Below are 18,815 nucleotides of genomic sequence, written 5' to 3'. Positions count from 1 at the left end.
GTATTATGCCAAAGCATAAAAAAAGTTTTCGTATGACATCATTATACATGATTCAAATCTTGCTTCTCCTGATGCATCAGGTTCTTCATTTAGATTGTTCTTAAGTCTTGAGATTTGAGCAATGTTTGTTATATTTGCTTTGTGATCTTTTCTCTACAGGCTCAGTGTTTTATGCAGAGACAAAACAGTATATGTACTTCATCATTTTGATTTTACACTACTTTTACTACTGATAATGATTTCAATAAGGTTTACTGACATGCCTAAATACTTTTTCTATGCATTGATGTGAAATCTGAACCAAGTTTTAGATTATGTTTTACTTGAATAAGACATATTATCAGCATCACATATAATCTTTATTTTTATAAGTTCATTTTTATTATATTTTTTATGTGTGTAAAAATTAGAAAATGTGGTATTTAAAATGTTTCAAAATGATGTATTAAAAATGTATATCATTGCAATCATTTAATTAATAGCTAATTTTCCCACTGACTGTATACTGCTCTGTGATAATACTAAGTTTTACGTCACTTTATTCTCAGTCTGTCTTTGATCATATGATCTTTGATTTAACTTTGTGATGTATTAGATGGCACTTTTAACTTGGATTACCAGTAGTCTACTTGTTGTAGGAGCCAGTGTTGGAATGCAGAGTAGTTACGTCCTTTATGTTTTTCAAGTCATTCAGTGTTCTCTCATGTCATATAAATGCATGAATGCTGTGTGATGGTGTCTTTGTAAATTAAATTTTTCATAAATAATTAAAATCTTAGGATTTCTGGGTAAATTGTATTTCTTTTCTGAAGTTTCACTATTTTTCGAAGGTTTCATTTTACACTGTACAGCACTGTGTTCATTATCCATTTCAACAAATATACTAATGCTGTTAACAGTTGCCTGAAGAAAATGTTTTACACTATGGTCAGCCATGACTTCTTTGGTGGTCTGGCATATTTCGGAGTGGTGTTCACGTTCACAGCACCTCTCTTCTACCATGTGTACTGCTTCTTCAATGTACACTGTGCTGCGCTAGTAAGGACACTGGTTTGCAAAAGTTTAGATCATCCTTTACTGAACTCAATAGTGTGAAGGTCGTGGGTGGGGGAATACAAATTTAACATGGTCACTCCATTATTCTGCTGACTTTCTGGAGACATTCCTGATAAATGGGATGCACACTAATGATTTTTGCCCCTCTTTTCTTCTTGCTGTTGTCTAGGTACAGCCTGTCTAAATGCATGCCTTAGCTTTTTCTGCTGTACCCATTTCTTTGGAATGTTTTCACTAGTTGCTTCCGCTCAGCTGGATGGCTATCTTCATCACAGATGGGTTGTGCCCTGTGAACCAGTGCACATAAAATTCCTTCCCAGTAGAAGTTTTGGTGATTACTAGAGACATGGAAATACAGGTCAATGTGTATTGGTTTTCTCTACAACTTGTTTCCCTGCCTGCCATCTGGTTTCCATTTCACCAGGACATCAAGAAATGGCAGGGTGCCATCTCGTTCCACCTTCATGGTAACTGTATGCTGGGATGAAACAAGTTGAGGTGATGGAGAAATCCATCCAAGCCATCTTGTCCATGCGGCCAAATGACAAATATGTCACCCACTTAATGATAGAAAAAGGTGGTTTTCGTTGGGCTAGCTCCAGAGCCTTCCATAAATAAATTCACCATGACTGGCAACAGAGGACACCCCATGGCTACATCTGTCTGTTCATAATAATTTCCATCAGACAGGAAATAAGTTGAGGTAATCACATACATGAAGATTCTCATCAGGTTGGTCTTTAATTTTTTGCTTATCAGTTTCATGGAATCATTTAGCAGTACCTGGTGAAGAGGAACACTATGTCTAACTCATCAACAGGTCATAATACAGGGAAACATTCCACGTAGGAAAAATATATCTAAAAACAAAGATGATGTGACTTACCAAATGAAAGTGCTGGCAGGTCGACAGACACACAAACGAACACAAACATACACACAAAATTCAAGCTTTCGCAACAAACTGTTGCCTCATCAGGAAAGAGGGAAGGAGAGGGAAAGATGAAAGGATGTGGGTTTTAAGGGAGAGGGTAAGGAGTCATTCCAATCCCGGGTGCGGAAAGACTTACCTTAGGGGGAAAAAAGGACGGGTATACACTCGCACACACACACATATCCATCCACACATATACAGTCACTATCATTACGGCAAAGTTCTTGTAGATGTACAAAATGAATGGAACTGTGGGTATGATATTCACATTTTCACACAGACAGATTCAAGAGAGCAGTCACGTGTTTCATCAAGCTGTATTTGCTGCTCCTATATTGCAGAATATGGGACATCGTGCAATGTCCTCTTTGTGGACTTAGGGCAGCTGTTAAAGTTATGGAGGTGCAGCAACTTGTGGTCGAAGTTTTTGACAGTTTTTGCTTAGAAGGTATTGTCAAGCAGTTTGATGGTCTTCCTCTGGAGGCAGCTTGGCAGCTCTCCTTCTAATTTTGTGTACACTGCATCACCAAAATTCCACACATTTTTTTGCTGTATTCTGAGCACAGGAGGACACCGTAGTGTTCCGTTTGTCAGGGAACAAAACAACCATCTCTGGATTGCAACAATACTCGTGGACAGGCACTCATTCCACCTTTGAAATATTGCTCATTGGTGGTGTGGCAATGCTGAGCATGCACCATGTTTCAAAGTGTATTTCTTCAGCTTTGTTGACTGACAGAATATAGGTGGCCTGCTCCACATTACTTATGATGTACTGATGTTGGAGTGAGGTCTAAATTGAATCCTTTCCTGAGCACCAATATGGTTGTGTCATTGCTTGTTCTCCCTGGAAGGTTGATCACAGTTCACTTTTTGGTGGTTCTTGCGTGATTTTTTCTGCATGCTGCAAGAAGTTCATACTTTGATATCTGTTCATTTGTAAATTGTCTTTGCGTGCTGTCTGCCTGTGTCCACACGACACTATCAGCCTATCCTATGAAGAGTGAGACAGTGCTGAAGCTCTCTTATGGGTATCTTACAATTTTTTCGAGGTAGTATCCACGTAGTGACAAGTATAGTGATAACTCTGTTTTACCAGTGCCAAGCTGACTTGTTTTGAGATATGAATGACTGATGTAGTCCTTATGTGGTGTGACTTCTTGGAGACAGTTGGTATCAAAGTAATGTCTCAAAGTCTACACAGAAATGTGAGTAAGCAGGGCAGCCACTCCTTCTTCTCCCACAAAAAGCAAGCAAGCAAGCAAGTAAGGCATGCATGTAGACACACTGTACGCAGACAACAGACAAGAGGAGGAGCACAAATCATTAGTGTGCTTCCTGAGCAACACGTAAAGAAAAGTCAGTCAAGTCTACCAAACTCCCTGTCAGTGCAGTAAAGCATACATTGGGGAAACTATATGCATAGTGGAAGAGAGGAGCCATGAACATAAATACCACACTGATTTACGTCAGATCATCAACTCAGCTGTGGCTAACCACAGGATAAAATCTGGCCATACTATGGATTATAAAAAAAATCAAGATACTTAAGAAATCTTCCCCATTCTGGGAATGTTTCATTCAAAAGGCTATTGAAATTAGGGTCCAAGAATGTCCAATTAACAAAGACAGTGGCCTACAGCTGAGTCTATAGTCTAGTCTCAAAGAAACGTTTTTCCGTACAGTGAGGTCCGAACCTGACAGCAATAGCGCAGTCACTAGAGATCACAGTTCACAACTGAGCATCATTACAGCCCCACTCCCCTCCCCGCCCACCACCCCCAACAACACCAGCACCACACCAGCACCCCCACCCCCCCACTGCGGCGGTTACCCACCCCATGCCCCCACTGCAGCGGTTACACCCCCCCCCCCCCCCCCCCCCAATGCGGCGGTTACACAGACAGCAAAACATGTCAAGGGATAGATGGGGTAACATGCCAACAAGAGCAGAGTAAAAGTGATCTAAGAATGACAATGAGTCCCTTTGCTGAAACATCGTGACCCAGGAAGATATGAGTGAAAAATGCAATGAAAATACTGCAGATCACATGTCCCATATGTATACTTAAATGGTGGCCACATCTCTCCACCCCTTTCCACTGGCACGGGTATCAGTGGCCCACGGTGCGAGGTACAGACAACTGTTTGACTCTCGGCACATTCATTCTTGTCCAGACTTCTGAAGCATTACCTGCTGGGCAAAGAGTCAGTATGTAGCTGGCAGTGCAGAGTTCTGTATGAAACTTTAATGTTCTCCCAAATCCAATACCTCAGCATAAAAGTTTCCTTTTCTCATATTGGTGTGTATGCCCTTTACTTGGACTGTGCTCCATCGCTCCTGACTTCTCTTTATGCCCCAGAGGAACACATATATTGTGTTCTATGCAATGTTGTGAGATAAGGCACTGTATCTGCCTGATGTTCTGAAGGCTACACCCTCCTGAGAAGCTGTATACACTGGGTCTTTGCATCTCTTGATTTTTGTTGCAGTCAAAACTTGGCTTTGGTGATGTTTTTCTGAGCATTCACACAATTTTGGCTGAAGGAGGCCCAATATATGGGATTAAGGTGAGTTTCTTTCTATTCCTTTGATATATGTTTATTTGATTTGTTTATGTATTTAATAATGTGTGTTAGAGTGTGTTTATGGTCTGTCCAGAGGAATATTTATTTAATTTCAAGTTATTTAAATGTAAATCCAGTATTCTGTGTGTGTTCCAATACGTTTGAGAGTGTGTGTTGGCTTGAAGATATGGCAGGAGCGCTCTAGCCTATCACAGCACTCGTTACTATGGTAGGCAACTACTGAAGTCAATGGAGAGACTGTATGGAAGTGGGGGAGGAGCATTGGGTGCACACAGGACACGGGGAGTGCGGGACGGGAAGGCGTGATGGACGGTCACAGGAAACACTTGGAGAGTGTTGAGCAGTTCGCGTGTGATTGCGGGAGATAAAAATATTTTGTAGTGCTGACTTATACACTTGTGAGATTTCTGTGGCTTCTGCAGTGAAGACGTAGTATGCGTTTAGAAGTGAATATCTCGTGAGCTATGTTGTTGTTCATCACTAATTACGTGAAGCAGGAATCTTTTGTTTCCCTGTTATTCAACTTATATTTTATTTAATTGCTGGAACATCGACACCAATAAGTGTTTTGCAGTAATAAATGGCATTCTTATAGGTACTTCTGCTATCATAATCATCATTTAAAGTTGTTAAAATAGTACCTTCAGATTTTATTTAATTGCAATTTTCAGCCGGCCAAAGTGGCCGTGCGGTTAAAGGCGCTGCAGTCTGGAACCGCAAGACCGCTACGGTCGCAGGTTCGAATCCTGCCTCGGGCATGGATGTTTGTGATGTCCTTAGGTTAGTTAGGTTTAACTAGTTCTAAGTTCTAGGGACTAATGACCTCAGCAGTTGAGTCCCATAGTGCTCAGAGCCATAAGGCAATTTTCATTTATAAATTTCTATGTTACATTCAAAATTCGTAATTGCCAAGTGATAGGAACCTTCAACCATTTGATTCATGTGTGTATTCATATTGTATACTGTAGACTCAGCAGTATTTGTCATGTAATGTGGTAACTACATATCCCAGCCCCTAGACAGTGAAACCAGCCAAAATTTTTAATATTTCCACTCTGAGTCTGAGGGTATGTAGTTGAGGGTCACACATGTTTTAAAAAAGCCCACAATTGGAGGTTTCTCGTCTGAGATTTGTGTCCTGCAAAGTGGTAATTTCTTTGCTCTCTGTTATTCAGCGTACTATGTGAAATGTAAAAACCTTTGCAAAACCAGTAGAGAGTTCTGTACAGTGAACCTCTCACAAAACACAGTGTGAGATCGTTGGTAAATGTACAGCCAATTATGAAATTAAAGTTGCCAAAGAAATGGTAGATGCACTCCTATATTCAGGTAGTAATGTGTCAGCCATGTCGGAAAGTTTTATTAGCATGATCAAAAATAGGAAACTAGTAATCTTCCCAGTCACTAGAGTTCAGATTAAAATGGCAGTTGGTGGTATGAGTAAGACAATAAGACAACAAATACTTTTAGAATTTAAATATGAAGAAAATAAATTCAAGATAGCATGTTTTGTAGTGAGTGGATTAGCAAAGGAGGTAATTTTAGGAACTGACTTCCTGTGCAAATACAATACTTCGCTTAACTGTGTAGGGAAATGCCTAGAATTTGAATTTCAGAATGAAAAAGTGCAAGTAAAATTTAAGACTTTTAACAGGTGAAAATCAGATTGCTCAAGCAATAGTTACTGAGGGTTGGAGTGAGGAAGTCAATATGCATAACAGAATTAAGGAAGTGAGTGATACAGTCAAGGGTATATCAGAAGGAGAAAAGAATGAGTTGTGTGGGTTTTTGTACCACTACGAGGACGTATTCTCGGATCGACCTGGTAAAGTTACCGATTTCGAGAACTCTATAAAAATAAAACCCCATGAACCAATAAAGTGCATATGTAATACCTATAGCTGATCAGGATGCCGTCAGAGTTTGATTAAAACAAATGTTGGCTTGGGGTGCAGTTGAACAATGTAGGAGCGATTACTGCAATCCTACCGTTATTGTTAAAAAACGTGATAACTCGCTCAGAATTGTATTAGATGCAAGAAAAATAAATACAGTAATTGTAAGGAAATCAGACCAGCCTGACAATATGGAGGAACTGCTGCAGAATTTTAATAATATCAATTTAATGTCCAGTGTTGCTCTGACCTCAGGATTTTGGCAGATCCCATTGGCAGAGGAAAGCAGACGGTACACTCCTTTCCTTTTTGAGGGGCGAAGCTACCGGTTTACGGTAGTACCATTTGGACTTACAATTTCTGTGGCAGTTTTTGTTAGAACATTGAGTCATGTCCTGGGGAAGAGCCAGATGAGCAAACTCGTGATACACGTAGATGACATATTGATTGCTACAGAAACATGGAATGAGCATTGTCAAGTTTTGGAGGAGGTACTCATGGCTCTGAGACTACCAGTGGGATGACTTTAAAGCTCACAAAATGTGAGTTTGTTCAAGCAGAAATTCTATTCCTGGGGCATATCCTTACTTCGGAAGGAATTTTACCAAGTTCCGAAAAATTAAAGTCCATTGCCGAATGTAATAGACCCAAAAGTACAAAACAACTGATGTCATACTTGGGCTTGTGCGGTTTCTACAGAAAATTCTTGGAGGAGGGAGGAATCTCCCTTTCTGTTTAGTCAGACAGTTTGGACTATGGAATAGGTTGTGAGCTATTTCAGGAAAAGCTAGTCGATGGAAAAATTGAACACTGTAGTGTGGCATTCTCCAGCCGCATGCTAAATCAGCACAAACGGGGATACAACATATAACAGAAGGAAATGCTCCTTATAGAGCACGGATTTAAGAAATTCCGCATGTAGTTAGAGGGCAGAAAAGTGACAGTGTTGTTGGACCACAAGGTGCTGAGTTATCTGCAGGACTGCAGGATACTGAATGACTATTTAATGCATTGGGCAATGTTCATGCAGCAATTTGAATACGAAATCCGCTACATCAAGGGTACAGAAAATTGTGTTGCCGATGCTCTGTCCAGATTACCAGTAGGGGCAGAAGATGATGGAAGCGAGGAGCAGAACGAATTTAAGCTACTGTATAAGAAGGGGGAAGCAGGGAAGAAAGAAATTCGTGCGGTGTGCAAAGATATGTGGCAAGCACAAAACAATGATCCTGAGTTGATACACATTAATGTGAGTTTCGACTGCAAGGGACACGAGAAAGTACCAAAATATTTTAAGATACACAAGGGAGTGTTATTCCGGTAGAAAGATGAAGAGACGGACAAATGGAGACAGAGTTTTCCCAATAGGTATGTGGAATAGTTAATAGACTATGTCCATTTAAGTCATGGACATTACGGGGGCCAAAAAGTGCACTGAAATCATTGAGGAATACGCCCATGTAAATAACATGGCCAGACAGGTCCACGCACAGCTGGCAGTGTGCGACCGTTGCCAATGGGTCAAATACAGCATGACTGCACAACAGGGGGGAAATGCACAGAATTATACCTAATAAAGTGGTTGAGTAACTGGCTGTGGACAAATTTGGCCCACTTCCCACAGGACGCAGCGGCATGAAGTACATCTTTGATGTAGTGGACATGTTCTCTAAAGTTCATTTAACTGTATCCGATACGGAAAGCGAATACAAAAACTCTGATTGCCAAAGTGGAGAAAGATTGCTTCAAGAATATTGTAAAACCAGTAAGGCTGTTGTCTGACAATGGATAACAGTTTACTTTGAACGATTGAAACATGTTTATGAATGACAAGGGTGTGCAACATATCCATATATCTGTCTACCACCCACCAAGCAACTCGTGTGAACTGTATATGCGGGAAGTAGGAGATTTATGTAGGATGTATGCCAGCAATTCTCATTCCAAGTGGGTGGAGTACGTGAGTGCGTCTGAGGATGTACTCAACAGCATAAAAACTAAGGCTATGGGGTACTTACCTTTGGAAGTCATGACCTGGCTGAAACCAAAGTTCATACTCACAGAAACAGTACAATTCCTGCCGTGAAAAGCTGAATCGGCTGCTGAAAGAGAGCAGGCAGCAACGGCCCACATGAAAAAGTTAGCAGCTGAAAGGAATAGGTGACACGATGGGCGATACAAACCGATGAAGCACAAAGTGGGGGACAAAGTGCTTGTATGCACCAAAGAGCGTTCCGGCGAAGTGGATGGGGAGATTAAGAAATTATTTGAGTTATACTATGGACCATTTGTTGTGGCAGAGTGCCCTCATCCAAATGCATACCATTTAAATTACCCTGTCTCAGGAAAAACTTTGGGTCTAAGAAATGTGACAGAGTTGAAGCTGTATGTAGAGAAAGGGGAGAAATGAAAAGCTGTTCTAATTTGTAATTAGTGGTAGTAAATTTGGAGGGATCATTTTATATGTTTTACTTGGGGATTCATTATTAATTTGTTACTTTATTGTGGCATTGTACATGTACAAGAAGGGGAAGTTTAGGCACTGAGGGTGCGTGGAGGTCAGTGACCTCGTGGATATAAGTAAAATATGTATTGATTTATGCTTTGTGTAAGAATGTGGCACAGAATTTAGTGGTCAGTTTGAAGGGTATTAAAATAGTAATTGTATGTGCACATATTTTTTGGTGCATGGAGGTAGGAAGGATTTATTAAAGTCAATTAAACAGAACTTGTGGGAATTTGAGCTTACTGTGATTCAGTCGTTTGCCTTGTGACTTTGTTCCTAAAGTATCTTTATCGAGGATCCTGGTTGGATCTGGGAAATGGTTTGTTGACGGGTTTCTACTTTTGCTTTTCATTGTAGACAGATTTCTCACGATAAACAGTGGAGCTCGGAATTCAGAGGCAGACACAACTTCTGCGAGGCACTTGGTCAAAAGACTGATGTGCAAGAATGCACCTTAGTGCTTAGTGACTGTCCCAAGAAGTGCTTACAAAATCGCACATAAGTGAAAGTGCATTTAAAAAATATTTATTTCTTGTAAAAAAAACACACACACAATGTTTATGCCTAACTGAAATGCACACATTTATTTAATATGTCGTTTCATTCATAATTTGTGTTAGTTTAAGTTTATTTTGAAATTCATATCACTCTCACACCACTACAAAAAGTTTGTAAACACTATTGGCCCGGTTTTTTAATAATTTAATTTTGTTCTTTGCAATTTGTTTTATATGTACTTGCATGAACTGACGAATGTTAATAAGTGGAAGTGTGTGAGGTAACAAGCGAGTTGTGGCGGCCTGAAAATATTCAAAGTTTGGAGTTGGCATGGTTGCACAGGCCACTCGGTGAGCCGGGGCTCATCAGCAATCACGTGGTGCCGAACATTAGCCAGAGTAAGAGGGGTAGCCCCAGCACGTGGTCCAGGCCGACCACAGACTGCCATGTTGACACTGTGTCAAGGAATGGGCTTTGTGTCAATGAAGGAGATTTGATGGCCGGGAGTGCCAAAGATGGCAGACTTTGTAAAACTATAATGACAGATATTTTACAGTTCATGTAGAAATTAATAACAGCCAGAGGAATCATGATACCTCAAAAAGAAACAGGCGCATCACCATTATTTGCACAACGATTCTGTTGGTGTTATCAGATTTTCAATATCTTTATTAGTTTAAAGTTTAGTATCTGACTGTAAATCACACAAGTAATACCCAGCAATGAATTTCCAAAATATAAACGGTTCATCTGACTTTGTCCATCAATATGTCTTTAGAAAGCTATTAGTGTAAACTTAAATTGGTTTGAATATAGGCATGTAACTTGAATAGTACATGAGTTACTGGAGGTCAAAGTGGCCAATTAATATTATGGCAGCAGGCCATAAGTACTCCAGTTACACAAAAAAAATGGTATCAGCATGCTTATAAATATATTTATTCATCTATGTCTTTGTTTATATCCGATATATACCATTCATGAAGAAATTGGTCAAATATTTACTGTGTTTTAGAAATCACAGACACATTAGGCTATTGGCCTACTTTTGTTTCTATTCCTTTGATATATGTTTATTTGGTTGGTTCAAATGGCTCTGAGCACTATGGGACTTAACATCTGTGGTCATCAGTCCCCTAGAACTTAGAACCACTTAAACCTAACTAACCTAAGGACATCACACACATCCATGCCCGAGGCAGGATTCGAACCTGCGATCGGAGCGGTCACGCGGTTCCAGACTGAAGTGCCTAGAACCGCACGGCCACAACGGCCGGCATGTTTATTTGATTTGTTTTTGTATTTAATAATGTGCATTAGAGTGTGTTTATGGTCTGTCCATAGGAATATTTATTTAATTTCAAGTTATTTAAATGTAAATGCAGTGAGAGTGTGTGTTGGCTTGAAGATATGGCAGGAGCACTCTAGCCAATCACAGCACTCGTTACTATGGTAGGCAACTACCGAAGTCAATGGAGAGACTGTATGGAAGTGGGGGAGGAGCATTGAGTGCGCACAGGACATGGGGTGTGTGGGACGGGAAGGTGTGACGGACGGTCACAGGAAATACTTGGAGAGTGTTGAGCAGTTTGCGTGTCGTCGCGGGAGATAAAAATATTTTGTAGTGCCGACTTGTACACTTGTGAGATTTCCATGGCTTCTGCAGTGAAGACGTAGTATGCGTTTAGAAGTGAATATCTCGCGAGCTATGTTGTTGTTCATAACTAATTATGTGAAGTAGGAATCTATTATTTCCCTGTTATTCAAATAAGTGTTTTGCAGTAATAAACGGCATTCTTATAGGTACTTCTGCTATCGTACACATCATTTAAAGTCATTAAAATAGTACCTTCAGATTTTATTTAATTGCAATTTTCATTTATAAGTTTCTATGTTACATTCAAAATTCACAATTGCCGAGTGATAGGAACCTTCGACCATTCGATTCATGTGTGTATTCATATTGTATACTGTAGACTCAGCAGTATTTGGCATGTAATGCGGCAACTATGTATCCCAGTCCCTAGACAATGAAACCAGCCAAAACTTTTAATATTTCAACTCTGAGTCTGAGGGTACATAGTTGAAGGCCATCATTAATTATTTATGAAAGCCCGCACCATACAGAGACTGACATAGAAGAGCACATCTGAAGTAGGTTGTGTAAGGGTGCTGACTATTGACTACTGTGGTACATCTTCTTTGCAAATTTTAAGCAGCATCCACCAAAACATACCATTCATGATGGATCTAGAACAGGATGGTTGTCTTCCAGTTTCAGATATTCTAATAAAAAGAAAAGCCCATGTTACTTTAGAACATTCAGTCTACAGAAAGGACACCCATACAGATCCGTACCCACATTTAATGAGCTGTCAATCATCATCATCATACCTACGTTTAATGAGCTGTCATCATCATCAGTCATAGTGGTACACTGTTCTAACAACTCTAGCTCTCAGGAAAGAAACAATTTGTACAAAGACAGACTCCTTCAGAGCTGCAACACCTTAAAGAAGTGTTTCACCAAAATGGGTAAAGTACAGATTAGATGTGCAGTGAAGAAACAAAATAATACAAGCCCAACAAAGCAGAGGAAGAGAAAGAGAATCTTGCCTTTATCCCCTACAATAGGCCTCCTTCAGCAAAAATTGTGAGTATTTGCAAAAAAAACATCACAGCCATCTTTCAACCATGACAAAAATGAAAGATATGTTTGCCCGTATAAATGACAAACTGCAAATACCTAGTTTATAAAGCACCACTTACGAGTGTTGCCTTCACTATACTGATCACACACATCACTGTATCTTACAACACTGTGTGGAGTACATTAGGTGTGTGTGTGTGTGTGTGTGTGTGTGTGTGTGTGTGTGTGAGCGCGCGCGCGCGCGCACTTTCACACGCGTGCATGTGTGTGTGTCCATGCAGTCTCAACACTTAGCCAGAAGGTGACTTGAGGGACACTCATCAAAATGTTGCAGAACTCCACTGCAATCACCAAGATGGAAGCCTGAGAAGATTTCATTAGCAGCACATGCCAGGAAAGGCTATGTTCTTATTGAAAGTTGTTTCTAATTCTGTTCTGCACTTCAAGTAATGTAGCAGTTTTTAAAAAGTAAAGTGTTATTCTTAGGGTGAGATTAATGCCTTTTAACAGTTGCCTTTGATTCATGAATGATATTGGAGCGTAGAAGAAATAATTTGTCATGGGATGCTACAGAGACTCAGTTCTCCTGATGTTAATCTAAGCTGTTTTTTAAGTGGGCCTTTCTGTTTCAACTCCTCTGCAAAGACACACAAAAATTCTTAATTTGCTGTGAAATTTATGTTACTATACAGAATGAGCAAAATCTTTCTTTCATATCTAGTACCAACCTTGAACATCGTGGTCAAACAGATCACTCTAATGCTTCAGTAATATTAATCATTTTATGTTAATTGATGGCTTATATAATCATTCTGTTTACATTAATCCAAGAAATGTAAATTTACCTCCTAAGTTCTTCCTCGTAGTAATATCTTTTTTCTGGGGTTGAGTTGTTGAGGTTGCCAGCTGAGAATCTCCTGAAACACAAATGTTGATGCCATTACTGATTTAACAAGAATACTTAAAATCAAATTGGTTTCTTGATGATACACACAATTTTTTTTTATTGTTTTTATTTACGTATTAGTTTCCATTAAAAGCTGTCAGGAATGGCAGAAATATTGCTACTTAAGGACCAATCAATGACTAGGTCATAACCAACAGAGTGCAAGCTCGGTTTGAGGGGAAGGATGGGGAGAGACATAATCTGTGTCCACTTCAAAGATTCAGCCCAGCATTTGCCGTAACCAAAAGAAATCTATATATGGAGGTCACTTTTAAATGTGTACCACCCTCCCCCCCCCTCCCCCCTTTCCCACAAACACCTGTGCCCCCTAAAATGTCCAGCTACACACACAATGCTGGGACTGCACTTCAACAGGTGGTGTGGGTTGAGCTGGCGGTTGTGTTGGGTTGGAGGTCGAGGGTAGAGGGAGAGATATGTGGGAGACAGGAAGTAGGATTTAGGGTGGGTGTTTAGTGGCTCAGAGGGAGGCAGCAGGTTTGCAGGCTGGAAATGCAGGAGGGAGGGGCGGAAAGGTGAATGGGCTAGGCATGTGATGCACAGGTAACAGAGCCAATGGGGCGTGGTGAACAATGAAGTTTATGTGGAGACAAGAACTGGGAGTAGGTACCAGGACAGAAGAAAAGTAAACTGTTGGGTAACACCAACACCCTTTCAACAGCATGTATTTAGGCCACCATCACTGACCGAAGGGCCTCACTCACTGACTTGACTCACTCTTCCAGTTTGGCATCTGTCAGTATATTTGCAAAGCAGGCTCAGTTCATATCGCAGGTTATGACAGTATGTGGTGTCCAGATTAGCGACTATTGCATGTCTACCGATATTGTCTGCAAGAGGACTATTAGTGATGAGCTTGTACCACAACACATGGACTCCATCTAAGTTAAGGAAATGTTCATGTACGTATAGAACTGTATTTATACACGTGTGCATTTGTGTCGTAAAAAGAGGATACCAGCCACCCATAACAACATCCTCTCCCTTGCTTCCTTGTGGTACAAGACTACAGTGGTGACGAGGATACTACAGTGGTGATGAGGATGGGATAATTCAGTAGCAATTGAAGTTAGTCAACTTGGCTGAGGATTTTGCTTGCTTCTCTTGTGTTTTAGCATGCAGTGGTGATTGTGTTCAAGTGCTTCTATTTGTTGATTTGTTGTTGTGTTCTTGCACGTATTCCAGGTGGGGAGCCGCAGAACTAAGCAAATTTCTCTTTTCAAAAGCTTTGCTTGTTTTTTTGCTATAACATATTTGTGTAGACAATGAATTCCCCACCCTCTCCACCACCTGCCCCCTTGCCTCAGTTGCAGATGGCCAATTTGATGGATCTAACACAAGTGTTTCGGTTTCAGAACCAATAAACTGCTAACTCACTGATGACGATACAACAACTACTGGCTGCACAAGCTGCATTTGTTGCAAAACTACAACCCACCAACCTACCAGCCCAACAACTGTTGCTGAACAGTATACCAATGTTCTGGCAATTTAATGAAACAGAAGAGGAATGGGTTGAATACTGTAAAGTTACAATACTTCCTTTCGACTGTTGAATCCACAGTGTTCAAGTTAATACAAAAGCTATTCCCAATCGCATCTCCAGCAAACTCAGCTATGACCAATTAATCGCTGCATTAACACAATACTATGACCAGTAAGTCCAAGTAGCTGCAGCTAGATATCAGTTCTTTTGCTTGCAGAAAAAAGCCAGAACAGACGTACCACCAGTGGTATACAGAATTAACGGGCATGACTCAGAAGTGTATTTAAGTGTAGTTGTGGCAACTTTTACAGTGATTTAATAATCCACGATGCAATAACATTCAACGTCCCAGAAATAGAATATGAGAACAGATCGTAAAGTACTCTAAACCATCACTTCCCCAAGTATTGCAGAACTTAGAGCAATATGATTCGGGTGCCATAGCAGCCAATAAGTTTGACCAGGCTCTGACTTGATGGATCGAGTCGCCCCATGCTCGCGACCACCCCAAGCAGCCACAACAACGAGTGCGTACACAGATGTGCAGACTGCCATGTAGATATGTAAACAGAACTGTGAATTTAGTGAAGTCTTGCCTGGACATTTTCCTCATCATAAAAGACAGGATTGCCCATTACATAATGCAACGTGTTACACTTGTGGAAAAAACACCATATCCACGTAGTTTGTTTCCAACGGCACAAAAATGCCAATTGTGCCCACTCCCAGAAAAAACAGGCTCATGCACATGCAGTGAATGCAGTGTTTGCAAAACCTACAACAGGTTTTGACAAAAGTATGATTAAGGTTGTGCCGCCTCCTTGCTCTAGTGCTGTGCAACGACATTCTAACAAACTATTTGTCTAATTACGAATTGTAGGCCATCGTGTGAACTTTCAGTTAGACACAGATGCCTCAGTAACTTTGCTTAACCATACCACCTTACAACGGACAGGAAATTCCAATTCCTGGACAGTGTAGTTTGCCTGCCACTTACAAATCTCACACTAGCACAGTGAACTTTCCTGTGTTGAAATCAAGAGACTGTGAGAACATATTCAGTTTTGATGCCTTTGATGTGTTTGGACTTAGCAACCAAGACAATGTACTTTCAGTGTTGGTTTTTGCATCAAATGACAGTGTAGCTAGCTGGCTTAAAGAATTTCCTGAACTATTTTCAGAAGAAATGGGAAAAGCTAATAACTTTGTAGTGCATGTTGTATTGAAAGACAATGAACAGCCTAAGTTTATCCGGGCTCGCCTTGTCCCAACTGCTAAACTGAGAGCACTGCAAGATAATGATGTAATTGCTCCCATTCAAGGTAGTCAATGGACAAGTCTTCCTGTTTCGCTGCCCAAGCTTTCTGATCATGTTCGCATTTGTGTTGACTTCAAGTCTACAGTCAACCCACAGACAGTAGTTGACACTTATCCGTTACTCGCCTTGAGGCACTCATGGACAGGCTTGGTATAGGACGTTACTTTTCTAAGATATATTTGCATGATTCCTACTTGCAGATTCCACTGGATGAAGAATCACAGAAAGTGTTTGTTGTTAATACATACTTAGGACTGAAACTTCCTGGCAGATTAAAACTGTGTGCCCGACCGAGACTCGAACTCGTGACCTTTGCCTTTCGCGGGCAAGTGCTCTACCAACTGAGCTACCGAAGCACGACTCACACCCGGTACTCACAGCTTTACTTCTGCCAGTACCTCGTCTCCTACCTTCCAAACTTTACAGAAGTTCTCCTGCGAACCTTGCAGAACTAGCACCCCTGAAAGAAAGGATATTGCGGAGACATGGCTTAGCCACAGCCTGGGGGATGTTTCCAGAATGAGATTTTCACTCTGCAGCGGAGTGTGCGCTAATATGAAACTTCCTGGCAGATTAAAACTGTGTGCCTGACCGAGACTCGAACTCGGGACCTTTGCCTTTCGCGGGCAAGTGCTCTACCAACTGAGCTAACGAAGCACGACACACGCCCGATACTCACAGCTTTACTTCTGACAGTACCTCGTCTCCTACCTTCCAAACTTTACAAAAGCTCTCCTGCGAGCCTTGCAGAACTAGCACTCCTGAAAGAAAGGATATTGCGGAGACATGGCTTAGCCACAGCCTGGGGGATGTTTCCTGAATGAGATTTTCACTCTGCAGCGGAGTGTGCGCTGATATGAGACTTCCTGGCAGATTAAAACTGTGTGCCCGACCGAGACTCGAACTTGGGACCTTTGCCTTTCGCGGGCAAGTGCTCTACCAACTGAGCTCCAGAAGCAAGAGTGCTAGTTCTGCAAGGTTCGCAGGAGAGCTTCTGTAAGGTTTGGAAGGTACGAGACAAGGTACTGGCAGAAGTAAAGCTGTGAGTACCGGGCGTGAGTCGTGCTTCGGTAGCTCAGTTGGTAGAGCACTTGCCCGCGAAAGGCAAAGGTCCCGAGTTCGAGTCTCGGTCGGGCACACAGTTTTAATCTGCCAGGAAGTTTCATATCAGCACACACTCCACTGCAGAGTGAAAATATCATTCTGGAAACATCCCCCAGGCTGTGGCTAAGCCATGTCTCCGCAATATCCTTTCTTTCAGGAGTGCTAGTTCTGCAAGGTTCGCAGGAGAGCTTCTGTAAAGTTTGGAAGGTAGGAGACCAGTGAGTTCGAGTCTCGGTCGGGCACACAGTTTTAATCTGCCAGGAAGTTTCATATCAGCGCACACTCCGCTGCAGAGTGAAAATCTCATTCTGGAAACATCCCCCAGGCTGTGGCTAAGCCATGTCTCTGCAATATCCTTTCTTTCATGAGTGCTAGTTCTGCAAGGTTCGCAGGAGAGCTTCTGTAAAGTTTGGAAGGTAGGAGACGAGGTACTGGCAGAAGTAAAGCTGTGAGTACCGGGCGTGAGTCGTGCTTCGGTAGCTCAGTTGGTAGAGCACTTGCCCACAAAAGGCAAAGGTCCCGAGTTCGAGGCTCGGTCGGGCACACAGTTTTAATCTGCCAAGAAGTTTCATATCAGCGCACACTCCGCTGCAGAGTGAAAATCTCATTCTGGAAACATCCCCCAGGCTGTGGCTAAGCCATGTCTCTGCAATATCCTTTCTTTCATGAGTGCTAGTTCTGCAAGGTTCGCAGGAGAGCTTCTGTAAAGTTTGGAAGGTAGGAGACGAGGTACTGGCAGAAGTAAAGCTGTGAGTACCGGGCGTGAGTTGTGCTTCGGTAGCTCAGTTGGTAGAGCACTTGCCCACGAAAGGCAAAGGTCCCGAGTTCGAGTCTCGGTCGGGCACACAGTTTTAATCTGCCAAGAAGTTTCGTATCAGCGCACACTCCGCTGCAGAGTGAAAATCTCATTCTGGAAACATCCCCCAGGCTGTGGCTAAGCCATGTCTCCGCAATATTCTTTCTTTCAGGAGTGCTAGTTCTTCAAGGTTCGCAGGAGAGCTTCTGTAAAGTTTGGAAGGTAGGAGACGAGGTACTGGCAGAAGTAAAGCTGTGAGTACCGGGCGTGAGTCGTGCTTCGGTAGCTCAGTTGGTAGAGCACTTGCCCGCGAAAGGCAAAGGTCCCGAGTTCGAGTCTCGGTTGGGCACACAGTTTTAATCTGCCAGGAAGTTTCATATCAGCGCACACTCCACTGCAGAGTGAAAATCTCATTCCATACTTAGGACTGTTCAAGTATTTGCATTTGCCCTTTGGCAGTGCTTCCTCACCCGCCATTTTCCAACTTTACTTGGAACAGCTGACTACAAAAGTGCCATTTTATTCAAACTATCGTGACGATATTGTCATCTCAGTTGTACAGCAGAGGAACACATTGCCAATTTGTGCACTCTTTTTTTCAGTGCTGTCAGAAGCAGGACTCAGGTGTCATCTTGCAAGATGTGACTTTTTTCAAACTGAACTAGAATACTTAGGTCATGTGATAAACAGTCAGGGTGTGTACTCCCTCCAATCTCATTGTAATCCGTGATGTGCCTGTTCCTCATAATGTGTCTGAACTGCAGTCAGTACTAGGCAAGGTGATATATTACATTTGGTTCATACCAAATGCCGCTCAGATCGTGGCTCCACTGCATCACTTGCATCGCAAAAATGAATATTTTGTGTGGAGTAAAGATTGTCAGGATGTATTTCAGGAACTCAAAAAGTTTTGCTTGGTGACAGATGTTAGTAGTTTTACAAGTCAACACTTCTTCCTATGGATTTGGTGCTGTGCTTTCGCACAGAATTGGTGCATAAGATAGGCCTATTTCTGAAAC

The 18,815-nt window shown here is 41.6% G+C and overlaps 1 protein-coding gene across 3 annotated transcripts in view; it reads right to left on the bottom strand.

Annotated features, from left to right (window-relative positions):
• LOC126483692 (zinc finger protein 714-like) overlaps nt 1-18,815 on the bottom strand; it is a 291,534-nt gene that overhangs the window by 14,049 nt on the left and 258,670 nt on the right. For all 3 annotated transcript variants that reach the window (XM_050106775.1, XM_050106777.1, XM_050106776.1), the window contains exon 8: nt 12,974-13,045. In XM_050106775.1, the coding sequence (XP_049962732.1) occupies nt 12,974-13,045 (72 nt within the window). The remainder of the gene's footprint in view (nt 1-12,973; nt 13,046-18,815) is intronic.

Source organism: Schistocerca serialis, chromosome 6, assembly GCF_023864345.2.
Source record: "Schistocerca serialis cubense isolate TAMUIC-IGC-003099 chromosome 6, iqSchSeri2.2, whole genome shotgun sequence".
Classification (NCBI taxonomy): domain Eukaryota; kingdom Metazoa; phylum Arthropoda; class Insecta; order Orthoptera; family Acrididae; genus Schistocerca; species Schistocerca serialis.
This window is presented reverse-complemented; position numbering and strand designations above follow the sequence as displayed.